This window comes from Oncorhynchus nerka, linkage group LG7, assembly GCF_034236695.1.
Source record: "Oncorhynchus nerka isolate Pitt River linkage group LG7, Oner_Uvic_2.0, whole genome shotgun sequence".
In the NCBI taxonomy this organism is placed as follows: Eukaryota; Metazoa; Chordata; class Actinopteri; order Salmoniformes; family Salmonidae; genus Oncorhynchus; species Oncorhynchus nerka.
The window spans coordinates 58807229-58824577 of record NC_088402.1 but is presented as its reverse complement, the minus strand read 5'-3'; the positions used below and the strand labels follow the sequence as shown (position 1 = coordinate 58824577).

At 42.7% G+C, this 17349-nt stretch overlaps 1 protein-coding gene across 1 annotated transcript; it reads left to right on the top strand.

The window, feature by feature from the left end:
* The first annotated feature begins 9531 nt into the window (after positions 1 to 9531).
* LOC115132064 (RING finger protein 223-like) lies at positions 9532 to 16710 on the top strand. The gene is made up of 2 exons (XM_029664290.2): positions 9532 to 9897; positions 15449 to 16710. Exon 2 carries the CDS (start codon positions 15531 to 15533, stop codon positions 16239 to 16241), a length of 711 nt encoding a protein of 236 aa, XP_029520150.1. The 5' UTR covers positions 9532 to 9897; positions 15449 to 15530; the 3' UTR covers positions 16242 to 16710.
* The last annotated feature ends 639 nt before the right edge of the window (positions 16711 to 17349 follow it).

Genomic DNA, 17349 nt, shown 5'->3' with positions numbered 1-17349 from the left:
CAGCAGCCTCTAAGGTGCAGGGTTGAGTAGCAGGGTGGAAGCCAGCCTCTCAGTCCCAGGTTTAATGCACTTGTACTGACCTCGCTTAGCAGGGTGAACAGGCCATGCCTCGGGTGGTTGATGTCCTTGTTGATCTTTTTGGCCTTCCTGTGACATCGGGTGCTGTATATGTCCTGGAGGGCAGGCAGTGTGCCGCCGGAGATGTGTTGGGCAGACCGCACCACCCTCTGGAGAGCTCTTTGGTTGTGGGTGGTGCAGTTGCCGTACCAGTCGGTGATAAGTTTGTTAGGGTCTTTGGGGCCAAGCCAAATATCTTCAGCCTCCTGAGGTTGAAGAGGATCTGTTGCGTCTTCTTCACTACGCTGTCTGTGTGGGTGGACCATTTCAGGTTGTCAGTGATGTGTACGCCGAGCTTTATACCTCCACAGATGCTCCGTCGATGTGGATGGGTGGGTGGGGGGGGTGCACTCTCTGCTGTCCCCTGAAGTCCACAATCAGCTCCTTTGTTTTGTTGATGTTGAAGGAGAGGTTATTTTCCTGGCACCACTCTGCCAGGGCCCTCACCTTCTCACTGTAAGCTGTCTCGCCATATGTTACAACAGGTGTAAATATATGGGTCGTGACAGTGTTAAGACCATATTATGACAGGTTATGACACGTTATGTCAGCGGGTTATGACATATTATGACATGATTATGACCGTGTTATAACACTGTGTGTCAAGTTAAGTGTTACCAAATGTTTGAGTGCAAAAATATAGGCTTACAGGAGAAAATTATGCATATTTGAAATAATAGTTCATTAGTATGTTTAATATGCTATTCAATAAGGGTTGAATTCTAACTTTCCATTGACGTCAGTCCATTACATTGGAGGAAAAATGCAACATAAGCAAGTGGAACTTCGGATTGGCACTTACATCTCGGAGAGTCTCGTTCATTGCATCAGAGATACATGGAATAGAAGAATAGGACCACTGCGTTGGCCTTCACTGTACTAAAATAATCTGTTAGCTCCCTTCACAGGCCCAGGAAGGCCACTACGCTGATAAGCGCTGTAAAAAAATAAACATCTTTGAATTGAGATGCATTGTATCTGTGGTTTCCCTTGACAGTGGCCCATAATTCAGTGCCAGGGTTTTATAGTTTAGTTGTTACTGGAATGGTTTAATCTATTCACAGTGTGTGCTGAACCGTGGACTGAGAGGGGGGGGGGGGGGGGGCAATGACCAAGAGGGGCGGGGGCAATGTATTTGTAGTAAGGCATATTTCATATTTTAAATATACAGATCTTGAAGCACTCAAACTAAGTTGAATGCCCCAGTGTATCCCACCAAAATTGGCTTTAAAAAACTAACACATGACAATGTGGGGCGGCAGGGTAGCCTAGTGGTTAGAGCATTGGACTAGTGACCGAAAGGTTAACAAGTTCAAATCCCTGAGCTGACAAGGTACAAAATCATTCTGCCCCTGAACAGGCAGTTAACCCACTGTTCCTAGGCCGTCATTGAAAATAAGAATTTGTTCTTAACGGACTTGCCTAGTAAAATAAAGGTAAAAAAAATATATATATATATAAAAATATATATATTTTACAAGACACTTGTGACTTGTGATAACTGAAACCAAATCGCTTCCTTCCTATCTTGCTTTAAGCAAATTCTCCAACAGGCCCAGAGTAAACGGCCATGTAGACAGTAAACATAATATTGTTTTATTGCCCTCTCCAGGAGCTGGTTGCACCCGCCTGGCCCTTCAATGACCTACACCTGGGCGTAGACCCTACACCCAGTAGGGAGCTGGCGTAAGGTGTTAAAATGGGATTGTTCTTTCATGACATGCACAGAAAATAATATACATATTTTCAAAATGGTGAGTCTAGTGTTCATGTTTCATAAGCTCTACAGGCTTTTCGAGTTGCCTATGCTTGATAGCAAAATAATGTACTTGATACATAGCATGCTAAATGTGTCTGATCAGATATTAGCAAACAAATAGATGAGCTGCCCCCTCCACTTATTTGCCCAGGCTGAGATCAAATAACCAAATATACAGACGGAGATTCAGTGAAACAAAATCACATTGATTGATCATCAGACAAGTCAAGGTCTGGTTATAGCTTAGACTACTACGCGAGTGAAGAGAAAAATAACCCACCTGTTATGCTAGGCTAGCATAGGCTACATAGCTAGCTAACATGCTAGCTAAATGTTCTGAGAACACTGTTAGATTAGCAAACTAGACTAAAGATTATCACCATGAGCACTCATCTCAATTTGGCTAACATTTTCCCTGCCTAATTGTAACCAAATATCAAAACCTAGATTATGTGAGAAAAAAAAACAGACATTGATTGATTTATCATTTATCACGAGTCCCCACACTTGTCTCAAAGAAGTGCGATAACACTGTCCCAATCAGAACTATGCTGAAATTATAGTTGACCACACACGGCTATTGCTTTAAAGTATTTAAACGGTTGGATGAGTTTCAGTAACCATCAACCATAACTGTCCACTCACATGGGGACACCAGCTACCTCTAGCAACCAATGGATAAAACAGCCTTCTTTCTCATTGGTGGCTGTGTGCGTTGATGCTTATCTTAGTTTCAGTCACACATTTTCCTGCCTCGCAACATATTTATGGGCAAACACACAAATTCCAGGTAAGATAAGGACGTTTATTAAAGGAATTTTACCTCTCTTACTGTACTTGACCCCTCCCTTCCACCCGCCTCCAAGCCCCCACACCTCAGCAACCAATAAATGACAGTGATACAGCAGTATTTGTATCCCAGTTACTAAATGACATGCGGGCTATGATAGCTGTTATCACTGGGACAAGGTATTGCTAATGGGCCAGACCCATGTTACCGTAAACTGCCATGCGTAATTAAACAGATATTTTTCCCTGAAGCAACCGGATGTCTGATACACCATTTTCCATGCACCACCTGGTGATAAAACAACGTTGATTTAGGATGGATGTCTAGATTGTCTGTTTGACATAAAGCAATATGATGCATAATGCAACATTAAAACCTTTTACTGCAGTGGGGTAAATCAGGGTCACACAGAGTGATTCTTGGTAGTCTTAAATACATCGACTTTGAAACAAAAGTATACAACTCTCACACATGGTTATGGGCTTAAAAAAGTAGACACCTTTATCATGTCAGATATAGATTTGAAATGTATTACATTTTGAATTTCACAATATTACACTTTATATACATCACAGAAGACTAAAATAACAAAACTGTTTGACAGAAATACTGGATTTTCATGGTTTAAAACACTTTAAAAATGAATTATGAAAATATGAAAAATATTAATAACGTTCCGCCCATGAGGCCAAAGAGGACGCTTTTGGTCATCGTCTGCAGGAAAGGGCTACTGTGAGGTGGTGATGTAAGTTTGTAGCCAATGGTCCAAATAAAAATAAAAATGACGCCTTTGAACAACGACTTGTCATCTAGTGTTTTGTGTGACTGTTCCAAATTGGAGCCAGTGTAAAGTAGGGGACCCAATGTAGATACACAAATGACTGGGTATTGCAATCAGCTTGTTAATGCAGTCAATGAGGGAATTGTAGTGACAGTACATACCCATTCATATGGTATGGTGCACTGTGAATCTGACAGACCATACCATTATAGAACCCTTGATTTAGACTTTCCTGAGAGATGGCTCATACTATAGGCCTGAAGTGTGATCACAGTATAAGGCCCTGAGAACAGTAAGCTAGGCTGGGTGGTAACAACCTATCCCCCTCTCACACACACCCTGGACAGGACGTTTGTCTATCGCAGGGTCTCAGAGCAGAAGCAACATCTTATTTGATTTGAGAGTTTCAGTGTGTTTGTGCATGTGTGTGTTGGTGGGAGAAAGGGAGAGAGAGAGAGAGAGAGGCCATGAGCAGATGAGCTCCCACATTTTTCAGCATGTTTTTAAAAAATGGATAGAGTTAGACAAACTTGTATTTTTTGGGGGCAGGGACATATACAGGATGCTACCCTAAACAACAACCTTCACTCCAGACCTACAACCTGATTTTGGACAGAGTTACCTGGAATGCTTCCTACACCCAATGACTCTTATTTCCAAGCTATACAGCAAATGCTCTGTCAAACAAACAGAAACCTGAAAACACCATCCAACCTGGAACTAAGTGAGTAATGCTTAGTCAACCGAATGGAGAGGCCTTAGAAGCACCCTCCCACTGTTCAGAGGTAATTAAAATACAATACCCTCTGTATGTAAAGAATAATATGACAAGAAAATACTACAAAATGAAGCTCCTTATGGGAAATCAAGAGACATTTTTTGCTGCCTATAGTAAAAATGGGAACATTAGCAACCTTATCTTCTACACATACCATCCCCTGGCATGGCACAGTGCTATACTAACACACTACCCCTCTGTTAAGAGGCTAATATAAATCTCTATAAGTCTGGAACAGTATTGGTACAGGGCAACCGCAAACAGTTTCAGCAGGACTTTCACCTAATCAAAGAAATAGCTCAGCAGGAGAAGCTCTCCCCTGAGAAAGATACCCCCACCCCGAGCAGGTCAAACCAGACCTCTTCATTACATAACCCCACAGATGAGCAACCCCAAGCGGAAAGTCAACCTCCCAGCACAGAGTACTACTCCCTCATTGAAATTAAGGATAAATTCACCCAGCTGGAGGTAAGGCAGGTAGAGCTGGAACAGCAGGTGATTACACTCCAGTCAGCACAGACTCAGACAAAAGTCCAGCACAACAACACCCCTTAACTAAATCTTGAGAGCTGGAGGTAGAGAGAGACATACTTGAACTATGGACTGTAGTGAGACAACATCTACAGGAGAAAGAGCAGGAGCAGGAGAAGAACAGAGCACTAGAGGAGAGGATCAGACTGCTGGAGGAGAGGGTGAAGGGGATGGCGTGTGACAGAGAACCATCCATTAGAGAGGTGGCCACCCCCGCAGAGAAGCCAGCAGAACAGTCCACTCCAGACCCTGACCACGTCGACAACACAGCGGGACAGACAAATGAAGAACCCCAAGCCCAGGGGATCCCACCCCCTCTGAGCACCCCCCCCCCCCCTGTTAGCCACCCAGATAGCCCTCCTGACAACCCCCCCACACCCACTGAAGACATACACAAGACACAGATTGGATTGGCTTCAAACGGAAAAACTTTTTCCCAAACACAGTGTCTAAACTCTGGTGTCCAAACACTCAGCGCGCCCTAGACTTTCTGTCTGAGGACCAACTAGGTTCACCCAGCTACATAATAATACACACAGGCACAAACGACCTGAGAGCACAGCAGGAAAGGGTGGCCACAACACTCAAAGGAGTGGTTGAAAAGCTTCTTATACTTTCCCCAATGAACAAGTGGTTATCTTCACCTTGCTACCACAAAAAGACTTCCACCCTGCTACCATACAGCAGGTAAAATGCAAGTATTTCCCATGACTGTGCCTCAAAACCAAATGTTTATCTGGCCCACCACTCCACCCTGGACTTTATGACCAGGTCCAGCTATACAAGGAGGCAGTGCCCACCTTCGCCTGGACCAAAAAGGACATTGCCCTCAACCGAAGCCCCAACATTTCACACAGGAGCAACAGATCAATAGACGCCCAGACCAGTGAGACACTCTCCCAGACCTGTGGGACTCCCCCGGACCTACACATAGAGGACCCACCGCGAGAGGACCTACATCCAGACCAAAACACCAGCCACATCCACACCCCCATCAATCATCCCCCCCCCCCCCCCCCAAACTACCAGGTGTGAAACAGGGAAGGGACCCCAGGGGGTTTGCTAATTTGATGTAGAGCAGACCTAACTATCTCTATTAAATTAATCAAAACAGGAACATTTGACATGTGGCTAGAAATTCTAAAGGAAATTATCTTAACAGAGAAAAATGTCCTCCTGTGTGCTACCTATATCCCCCCACACTTCAATGAAAACAGCTTCTCCATCCTGGAGGGGGAAATCAATCATTTCCAGGCCCAAGGACATGTACTAGTCTGTGGCGACCTAAATGCCAGAACCGGACAAGAACCTGACCCCCTCAACACACAGGGGGACAAACACCTGCTTGGAGGTGACAGCATTCCCTCCCCCATATGCCCCCCTAGGCACAACTATGACAACATAACCAACAAAAACGGGTCAAAACTCCTGCAGTTGTCGCACGCTGCGCATGTACATAGTCAGTGGTAGGCTTTGAGGGGACTCCTATGGTAGGTACACCCATAGCTCATCTCTTGGCAGTAGTACTGTAGACTACTTTATCACTGACCTCAACCCTGAGTCTCTCAGAGCGTTCACAGTCAGCCCACTAACACCCCTATCAGATTACAGCAAAATCACAGTCTACTTGAACAGAGCAATACTCACTCATGAGGCATCAAAGCCAAAGGAACTGAGTAATATTAAGAAATGCTATAGATGGAAGGAATGTAGTGTGGAATCCTACCAAAAAACAATTAGGCAACAACAAATTCAATCCCTTTTAGACAACTTCCTGGACAAAATGTTCCACTGTAATAGTAAAGGTGCAAACTTGGCAGTAGAAAATCTAAACAGTATATTTGACCTGTATATTTGACAGACGCCTTACAAGTCCTCAATTGGTAGCTGCATTCAAGAGTACCTGCAAAACACCAGTCTCAACGTCAACAGTGAAGAGGAGACTCCAGGATGCTGGCCTTCTAGGCAGAGTTCCTCTGTCCAGTGTCTGTGTTCTTCTGTGTTCATTTTCATTGGCCAGTCTGAGATATGTCGCTTCTTCACTGTTGACGTTGAGACTGGTGTTTTGCGAGTACTATTTAATGAAGCAGCCAGTTGATGACTTGTGAGGCGTCTTTTTCTCAAACTAGACACTAATGTACTTGTCCTCTTGCTCAGTTGTGCACCGGGGCCTCCCACTCTTCTTTCTATTCTGGTTAGAGCCAGTTTACGCTGTTCTTTGAAGGGAGTAGTACACATCGTTATATGAGATCTTCAGTTTCTTGGCAATGTCTCGCATGGAATAGCCTTCATTTCTCAGAACAAGAATAGACTGACGAGTTTCAGAAGAAAGGTCTTTGTTTCTGGCCATTTTGAGCCAGTAATCGAACCCACAAATGCTGATGCTCCAGATACTCAACTAGTCTAACGAAGGACAGTTTTATTGCTTCTTTAATCAGGACAACAGTTTTCAGCTGTGCTAACATAATTGTAAAAGGGTTTTCTAATGATCAATTAGCCCTTTAAAATGATAAACTTGGATTAGCGAATGCAGCGTGCCATTGGAACACAGGAGTGATGGTTGCTGATAATGGGCCTCTATCTACATACAGTTGAAGTCGGAAGTTTACATACACTTAGGTCGGAGTCATTAAAACTCGTTTTTCAACCACTCCATGAATTTCTTGTTAACTGTCAGGATCGTCGTAATAACATTTGGACCAAGGCGCAGCGGGATATGGGCCTCACATATTTTTATTAGTGAAACGCAAAAAAAACAATAAAGAGCAAATTACACATGAAGCTATGGAGTGCTCACAGGCAACTACACATAAACAAGATCCCACAGAAAAACAATGAGGAAATGGCTGCCTAAATTTGATCCCCAATCAGAGACCACGCTAAACAGCTGCCTCTGATTGGGAACCATACCAGGCCAACATAGAAATAAAACAACCTAGATTACCCACCCTAGTCAAACCCCGACCTAACCAAAATAGAGAATAAAAAGGCTTTATATGGTCAGGGCGTGACATTAACAAACTATAGTTCTGTCAATTCGGTTAAGACATCTAGTTTGTTCATGACACAAGTAAGTTTTCCCACAATTGTTTACAGAGAGATTATTTCACATATAATTCACTGTATCACAATTCCAGTGGGTCAGAAGTTTACATACACTAAGTTGACTGTGCCTTTAAACAGCTTGGATAATTCCAGAAAATGATGTCATGGCTTTAGAATCTTCTGATAGGCTAATTGACATCATTTGAGTCAATTGGAGGTGTACCTGTGGATGCATTTCAAGGCCTACCTTCAAACTCAGTGCCTCTTTGCTTGACATCATGGGAAAATCAATAGAAATCAGCCAAGACCTCAGAAAAAAATGTGTAGACCTCCACAAGTCTGGTTCATCCTTGGGAGCAATTTACAAACACCTGCAGGTACCACGTTCATCTGTACAAACAATAGTACGCAAGTATAAACACCATGGGACCACGCAGCCGTCATACCGCTCAGGAAGGAGATGCATTCTGTCTCCTAGAGATGAATGTACTTTGGTGCGAAAAGTGCAAATCAATCCCAGAACAACAGCAAAGGACCTTGTGAAAATGCTGGAGGAAACAGGCACAAAAGTATCTATATCCACAGTAAAACGAGTCCAATATCGACATAACCTGAAAGGCCGCTCAGCAAGGTCGAAGCCACTGCTCCAAAACCGCCATAAAAAAGTCAGACTACGGTTTGCAACTGCACATGGGGACAAAGATCGTACTTTTTGGGGAAATGTCCTCTAGTCTGTTGAAACAAAAATATAACTATTTGGCCGTAATGACCATCGTTATGTTTGGAGGAAAAAGGGGGAGGCTTGCAAGCCAAAGAACACCATCCCAAACGTGAAGCACAGGGGTGGCAACATCATGTTGTGGGGGTGCTTTGCTGCAGGAGGGACTGGTGCACTTCACAAAATAAATGGCGTCATGAGAAAGGAAAATTATGTGGATATATTGAAGCAACATCTCAAGACCAGCCTGGAATATAAAGCTTGGTCGCAAATGGGTCTTCAAAATGGACAATCACCCCAATCAAGTTGGCAAAATGGTCTAAGGACAACAAAATCAAGGTATTGGAGTGGCTGTCGCAAAGCCCTGACCTCAATCCTATAGAAAATTTGTGGGGAGAACTGAAAAAGTGTGTGCGAGCAAGGAGGCACACAAACCTGACTCAGTTACACCAGCTCTGTCAGGAGGAATGGGCCAAAATTTACCCAACTTATTGTGGGAAGCTTGTGGAAGGCTACCCGAAAAGTTTGAACCAAGTGAAACTATTTAAAGGCAATGCTACCAAATACTAATTGAGTGTATGTGAAAAACTGAGTGTAAATGTATTTGTGTAAGGTGTATGTTAACTTCCGACTTCAACTGTAGGTGTACATTACATAAATCAACCAGCCATTTCCAGCTACAATAGTCATTTACAACATTAACAATGTCTACACTGTATTTCTGATCAATTTGATGTTATTTTAATGGACAAAAAAATGCTTTTCTTTCAAAATCAAGGAGATTTCTAAGTGACCCCAAACTTTTCCCATGCCAATAAAGCCCCTTGAATTGATTTGAATTGAGAGAGAGAGAGAGAGAGTGAGAGTAACGAAAGGGAAGGCAAGGTAGCGCGCCAATAATGTTAGTTTCACTCCTGATGGAGGCTCCTCAGCCTATCCCCTCCCCCTACCTGCCTCCCCCTCCTCCTCTGACACTCCCTCAAGTCCACCTTATTGTTCCCTGCATATCAATGTCATTACATTGAGTTGAAAAGGGAGTCGGCAGAGCAGGGAAAGTGAGTCGACCAACGGACACAGTGAGAGAAGGACCTCCAGGCTAATACTAACGCTAACCCTTGTGTTACTTTGAAGGCTTTGTGAGCACACCTGCAGCAGCTTGACTTCCACTCGTTTAGCCTATCTAGCGTAGCATCCAAGGACCAGGGAGCACTGTATAGTGATCCCCATAGCTCACACCTCCTCCGTGGTCCCCCCCCCCCCCCCCCATCCAGCTTGGCATGAAGATGTGTTTTAGTCTACAGAAGGCTGGACCAAATACACTGTAATACACTACATAGAGAAAGAGAGGGGATAATCTGGCAAAATCATCATTAAACCGGTAAGAACAAACTTTTTCAGGAATTGTATAACTGTTGAGTATAGTACAAACAATGCTATGGATGATATTTTAACAGCAATACTGGGAAGTGGTACCATGAAATAAACATGTGAGATTGTCACAACTGGTAAATACAGGATAAAAACAGGATAAAGACACGATAAGAGTTGTAGGATGTGTTTTTTTTCACGTGGGTCAATTAACTTCATATTAGACGGTGCAAGTATTAAGCAGAGCAGTATGCTGTTGCACACCTCACGTTTCTGAGGATCAAGTTACGTGTACTTTACAATTGGAGAACAGGTAGAGCAGCAATGGAAGAGAGGCAGTTTAACTGTCTACTCTATAGGCTTCAACAGATGACCTCACAATAAACCCGGCTGAAGAACACAACAGCCACGCTAGTCAGTTGAAAACACCGTCTGCTGCCATAAAAAGTCAACATAACTCTTCTGGCTTTGTTTCATCGTATCATCGTAACATAATGTTCTTACCTTACCATTTAAAAAAAGAGAGACCTGGTAACACTTTAAAATAGCTATCATATATAAGCACTGATAAATTATTTATATACTGTTAATAAATAAGTCTTTAATTATTTGTAAACATTAATATACAATGCCTTCAGAAAGTATTCACACCCCTTGACTTTTTCCACATTTTGTTGTGTTACTGCCTGAATTTAAAATGTACTAACTTGAGATTTGGTGCCACTGATCTACACACAATATCCCAAAATGTCAACGTGGAATTTTGTTTTTAGAAATTAATAAAACATTAAAAGACAAAATGTCTTGAGTCAATAAGTATTCAACCCCTTTGTTATGGCAAGACTAAATAAGTTCAGGAGTACAAATTTGTTTAACAAGACACATAATAAGTTGCATCGACTCACTCTGTGTGCAATAATAGTGTTTAATGTGATTTTTGAATGATTACCTCATCTCTGTACCCCACACATACAGATAATTGTAAGGTCCCTCAGTCGAATAGTGATTTTCAAGCACAGATTCAACCAAAAAGACCAGGGAGATTTTCCAATGCCTCGCAAAGAAGGGCACCTATTGGTACATGGGTAAACATTAAAACAGACATTGAATATCCCTTGGAGCATGGTGAAGTTACTAATTACACTTTGGATTGTGTATCAGTACACCCAGTAACAAAGATACAGCGTCCTTCCTAACTCAGTTGCCAGAGAGGAAGGAAACCGCTCAAGGATTTCACCATGAGGCCAATTTTAAACCAGTTACATCGTATAATGGCTGTGATTGGAGAAAACTGAGGATGGAACAACATTGTAGTTGCTCCACAATACTAACCTAAATGACAGAGTGAAAAGAAGGACGTCTGTACAGAATAAGAATATTCCACAAGATGCATCCTGTTTGCAGTAAGGCACTAAAGTATTACAGAAAAAAAAACTGGCTAAGAAATGTAACTTTTTGCCCTGAATACAAAGCATTATGCTTGTGGCAAATCCAACACAACACTGAGTACCGCTTTTGTGGCTATCTCATGTTATGGATATGCTCGTCACCGGCAAGGACTAGAGAGTGTTTTTTAGGATAAAAATGATTGGAATAGAGCTAAGCACAGGCATGATCCTGGAGGAAAACCTGGTTCAGTCTGCTTTCCACCAGACACTAAAAGATTAATTCACCTTTCAGCAGGACAATAACCTAAAATTCAAGAACAAATATACACTGGAGTTGCTTACCAAGACGACATTGAATGTTCCTGAGTGGCAGAGTTACAGTTTTGACTTAAATCGTCTTGAAAATCCATGGCAAGACTTGAAAATGCCTGTCTGTCAATGATCAACAACCAATTTGTGCTTAAATAATTTAGAAAAGAATAAAATGGGCAGATATTGTACAATCCAGGTGTGCAAAGCTCTTAGAGACTTAACATTACCCAGAAAGACTCACAGCTAAATCTCTGCCAAAGGGGATTCTACTAACATGTATTGACTCAAGGGGTTGAATACTTATCTAATCAAGATATGTTTTATTTTTCATTCATCTTTAAAAAATAACAGAGTATTTTATGTAAAAAAAGAAAAATCCATTTGAATCCCAATTTGTAACACAACAAAATGTGTAAAAAGGTCAAGGTGTGTGAATACATTCTGATGGCACTGTATAATGGGTTATTCATGTATTATACAATGTTACCAAAAACTTCAAACAAGCTAAGATTCCACTCTAAAACACACTCATTTCAAAATATCTCAACTCAAGCAGCATGTATAGATTTGGAGGCAGTGACATAACCAGGTCAGTCGGCTAAGCTGGCGATAGGGCAAAAATGTGTAGCTGATAGCCAAAGCGGGTCATATAGATAGTGACAGGGAGAGTAGGGAGCACAAGTGTTCAAGGCAAAACAAAGGCTCTTCTGCCTCATGCTCCTATGGTAGACAATACTGACTTACCGACTTGCCTGACAGAAATGAGGTTAATGACTAACTGTCATTTGTCCCGCACACTAAAATGTGCCCCTAAGCACCTGATCTATAGTCAGTGTTGTGGTTTGTTGACTGTTAAATAAACCTGATTGTTCCAGTTAAGAGTTAGGGAGGGTAAGCTGATCCTAGCTCTGTGCCTGGTTGGTGACTTATACCTGAATTGCAAACAGTGGATTGGGGATCGTGGTAGGACTCAGTTAAAAGTGGTTTAAACAAGTTTAATTGACAAGAAATACATTTTTATCAGCTCCATTAAAGTGAAGGTTGGAATGAAATCCATAGGCCACAAACAAGCTGGAGATATTCTCACTAGGTCCACTTAGTGATTGTTGTCCATATTTCCCAATGTCAGAGCAGTTGCTACATTGTAGTTTGCGGAGGAGGTTGGGGTGGTCCACCGAGACCTCTATTTGAGGGCCTTAAATTGTTACGGTCTGTGACATGGTGGTGAGAGAGAGCGAGAGAGAGAGGAGGCCTGGGCAGAGGCTGGTCCTGCAGGAATGCCAAGGGTAGATGGAGCGATGAGAGGAGAAGGAGAACAAGCAGGCACATTGTGTCAGCCGGCTGGCAGAGCTGGGGCCGGACAGAGAGAGACAGGGGTAGGGCTGCCCCGCAGGGAATGGCGAGGGGAACACCTGCAACTCAACCACCCCCCACGCCGCCCCCTCATCACAGCTCTCACCTGTCCTGTACCTACTAGCTACCTACCTATCCTAAAGGAACACAAGTGTCAATCACACTCAAACCAATACCAGACAGTTTGCCATTTGTCAGGCATACATAGTTACAGCTATTCTGACTGCTTCTATACAACAGTAATCCAATCATGTTTTTTTAACACTTATCCCATACCCATGTATCTATGATAACAACCCCCCCTCCCCCCCGAGACTGACAGCTGGCTGGGTGACTTAGAGGTTCTGGCCAGAGGGAGGTCTCTGTCATGGGTGCTCATGCTGACGTCTGTGAGAACAGGGAGTAACAAAGCACTCTGTGTCTGTCCCTAGTACTGCCTGATGAGAGTCCCACATAACCATTCCCCCGTCACTAGAAAGATGCTTTCAACAGCTGGGGCCTCGTTCAGCCGACGCACAATGTTTGTGGAACGCTCAGATGCGCTTGTTTTAGATGTGTTAAACTGTTTGGATCATAAAAATCATTGTGCCGCCTTATTTATAGACCTTCCCAAGGCCTTCGACACCGTTGACCATCACATTCTCATTTAAAGGCGGACTGAAATAGGCCTGGATCAGGCATCTTGCGAGTGGTTTTTAAATGATCTGTCAGACAGGACTCAATGTGTGATCTCTGATGGTTTTGACTCTAGTTTCCTGGATATTACAAAAACTGTACCGCAGGGGTCAGTTGTGGGGCCTGTTCTCTTTACTATTAATGAAAATAATATTCGGTCTATCTGTTAAAATTTGTAATATGAATCTGTATGCAGATGACAAGGTTATTGGCCATTGCTCCAAGTGTTGATCAGGCTGTTAGAGCTGCAATCTGACTATTTTACCTTACAGAGAGCCCTGGTTGGTTTAAAACTTGTACTTAATGCGGGCAAGACTAAATGCATGTTGTTCTCTAGTTCTCGCAAGAATGTTTCAGATGGACTACATATTTATTCATTGGATGGTTCTCCCATTGATAGGTTCCCACCTACAAGTATCTGGGAATTTGGATTGACAAAGACAATGTTTTTTTTTAAACATATGGATGAGCTAGTTAAAAAGCTATGATTTAAAGTAGCCTTCTTTTTTGGAAATAGACCGTACCTCTCTCTAAATAATAGGAAGCAGATTGTACAGTCAACTTTCCTGCCAGTTCTTGATTATGGTGACACCATTTACCAGATTGCAGCAGCCACTAGTCTTAAACCGTTGGATGCCGTCTACCACAGCGCCGTTCGTTTTATCCCTGGGGACAGGTTTAATACTCACCACTGCATCCTGTATCAACAGTTTGGCTGGTCTTCATTAAAGTCCTGTAGATCAATTGATTACTCAATTTTTCCTTTACAAAGCCCTACTACACGAGTTTCAACTTACCTAAATTTGCTGCCAACGTATTAAAGAATGAGCGACCCAACCCACTCGCAGGATTGGTTAACTCTTGAGGTCCCTCTGGTCTCAACCAATTTAAAATCCTCCTTTAGTTTTAGTGCCCCCCCATTGTTGGAATAACCTACAAAATGGATTCCCTGGTGCCGCTAGGGCAGTTTAAGACTCTGGTATTGAATTAATTCATTGAGGATTGCAGTTGTTTCGATAGATTGTAGGGCTTTAATTGTTGAAATTGTGGTGTTGAGGTTGTGGTTATTTTTTTTATTCTTCTTGTTTTAATTATAATGTAAATTGTTCTTCCTGTTGTGAGAAAAAACTTGTACTCAGGGCACCGTTGGGAATCAGACCCTGGTCTCCATTGGGCTACCCTGAAGAAAAAAATTCTGATATAGGTTTCCAGGTCACCCCTTGTAAAAGAGGTATCTTAATTCAAGGGTCGTTCCTGGTTAAACAAAAGTGATAGAAAATATAGAAATATATTATGTGGAACAAAGAAGCCTCTGACATGTAGAATGAGGAATCGTGTCAGTTCTATTAATGCCATTAATGACAACGTTTCCCTGATGAACGTGGCCCAGGGAATGCAAGAGGTTGCTCAGGGACATTAGTGGGTTTAGTGAATGGATGTCAATCAGCCCCATACTGGATAAAGTAGAGAGTAAGCAAGAAATGAATTGTAGATGGCATGGTCTGATATTAAAAGCAAAAAAATACATTTAAATTATAGACATATCTATATTCCACCAAATGCTGAATTATTTGTGACTACTGTGTAACCTCTAAAATAGTTCAGAATGTAATCGTATTCTGAAGAGAATAACATAATGGTATTGCAACTCCGCCTGCATGGGGTCATAAACCTTAAACCTACTGTATTTTATAATATGCACTTGACACAAAAATCACAAAAATCCTGTGAACAGTTTGGGATTATGTCCACACTGCATGATTTTAAAAATAGATTTTACTCACCATCTGAGCACGTTATTAAGAGATAATCTGCATTTCCATTCATTCTCAGATAATCCACACCAAGTACAAAGAAGAGAAAGGGGGACAACGACTAAAGGAAGCGGGAAAAGGATACAGAACATCCCTTCAAAATGGCGCAGATCCCTCAGGTGTGGCACACCCAGGAAGAGAAAGTGGACCTGGATATAATGGGAGCTGTTGGCAGCCAACCCGAGTGCTCCATCTGCTTCAACACCTACGACAACGTCTTCAAGATGCCCAAGCTGCTGGACTGTGCCCACACCTTCTGCCTCGAGTGTCTGTCACGCCTCATGGCCATTTCACTGGGAGAGCAGGAAGGAGGAGGCAGCAGCAAGATCCTGTGTCCCTTCTGCCGCCATCCCACCCTCCTGACCAAGGAGGGTCCCCCGGCCCTGGCCACCAGCAGCGAGGTACTGTGTAAGCTGCCCAGCAACCAGCAGCACGAGGAGCCTGTGTGGCTAGACGGAGAGAAGCTGTGCTACAAACGGGCCTTGGAGGCCAGCCCCGAGGCCTCTAGCTCCACCGCGACCTTCTGCATCTGCATCGACATAGGGGCCAGCAAAGCAGGAGAGGTCCCGGCTCAGACACGCCCCCACAACACGGCCTTTATGAGGCGTCTGACCAGCTGCAGGCGGCTGCTGCTCTTCATGGTGCTGATGGTGCTGCTAGTGGTCATCGTGCTGTGGCCCCTGCAGTGCATCGTCACCACAGGCAACATGTACTGCATGCCTCGCCCTGTGGGCTCAATACAAGGCTCCATCACCACCACAGCTACCCCATTCACCAGCATAAACCATTCCACAAAGGGAGCCTTTCATTAAAATACATGTATGTAGTATGCCAGATTCCACCGCTGCCACATTCTCCTTCAGCTCCACTAAAGGGTATCCAGCCACAGCCCCCCCCTCCCCCGGATATAGACTGGATAGAGAACACAACTGTGAGAAACTCTGCACACTCTATCCAGTTGTTTTAGCAATTGATATTTGATATTATTTTTTTTCTTCTTTATAACGTTATTTTGCTGTAGAAATATAATATGTGGATGAAATGTGTTGTAATATTCAGACAGACCATATCTACATTATCAGATCTGATGGCCACAGTGCAATCCTAACTCAAAATGTTCCGTTTTTAAGAAAAATGTGCAAGTTTAGCTGTCTTATTACTGTTTTGAAAAAATGGTATGCCAAAACATGAAATTGTAAGTGTATATACATGTATAGTTGATTGTACTATTTTGATATATATTTTGTTTACAAAATGACAATAAATGAAAAACAAAACAGGCATGGTCAAGGTTTTAGTTCTGAAAAATATTCTGTATATCACGGTTTTCCTCCTCTTCGTCTGAAGAAGAGAGGCGAGAAGGATCGGAGGACCAATATGCGGCGTGGTAAGTGTCCATTGTTTTAATAGGAAAACTCAAACATGAACACAACTACAAAACAATGAACGTGAAAACCGAACCAGTCCTAACTGGTGCATAAAACACAAAGACAGGAAACAATAACCCACAAAATACCCAAAGAATATGGCTGCCTAAATATGGTTCCCAATCAGAGACAACGATAAACACCTGCCTCTGATTGAGAACCACTCTAGGCAACCATAGACTTACCTAGACAACTAAACTGAACACAACCCCATTAATCTAATAATCCCCTAGACAAGACGAACACAATAAATCACCCATGTCACCCCCTGGCCTAAACCAAAAATAATAAAGAAAACAAAGATAACTAAGGCCAGGGCGTGACACTGTAGCTTTGTTTATGATAGTCTTTGAACAAAATGAAGTACAGTAGACATGGGTTGTTGGCCGTGGTAGGAACTAATGATTACTGGACTACCATTCCCCACTTGCTGTTAGGATCTTATCTGGGCACACACCAGTAACCTGTAAGGATTTTCCAAATACACAATGAT

Excerpts from the sequence above, each read along its gene's own strand:
- LOC115132064 (XM_029664290.2), top strand. The coding sequence starts at position 15,531 with ATGGCGCAGATCCCTCAGGTGTGGCACACCCAGGAAGAGAAAGTGGAC.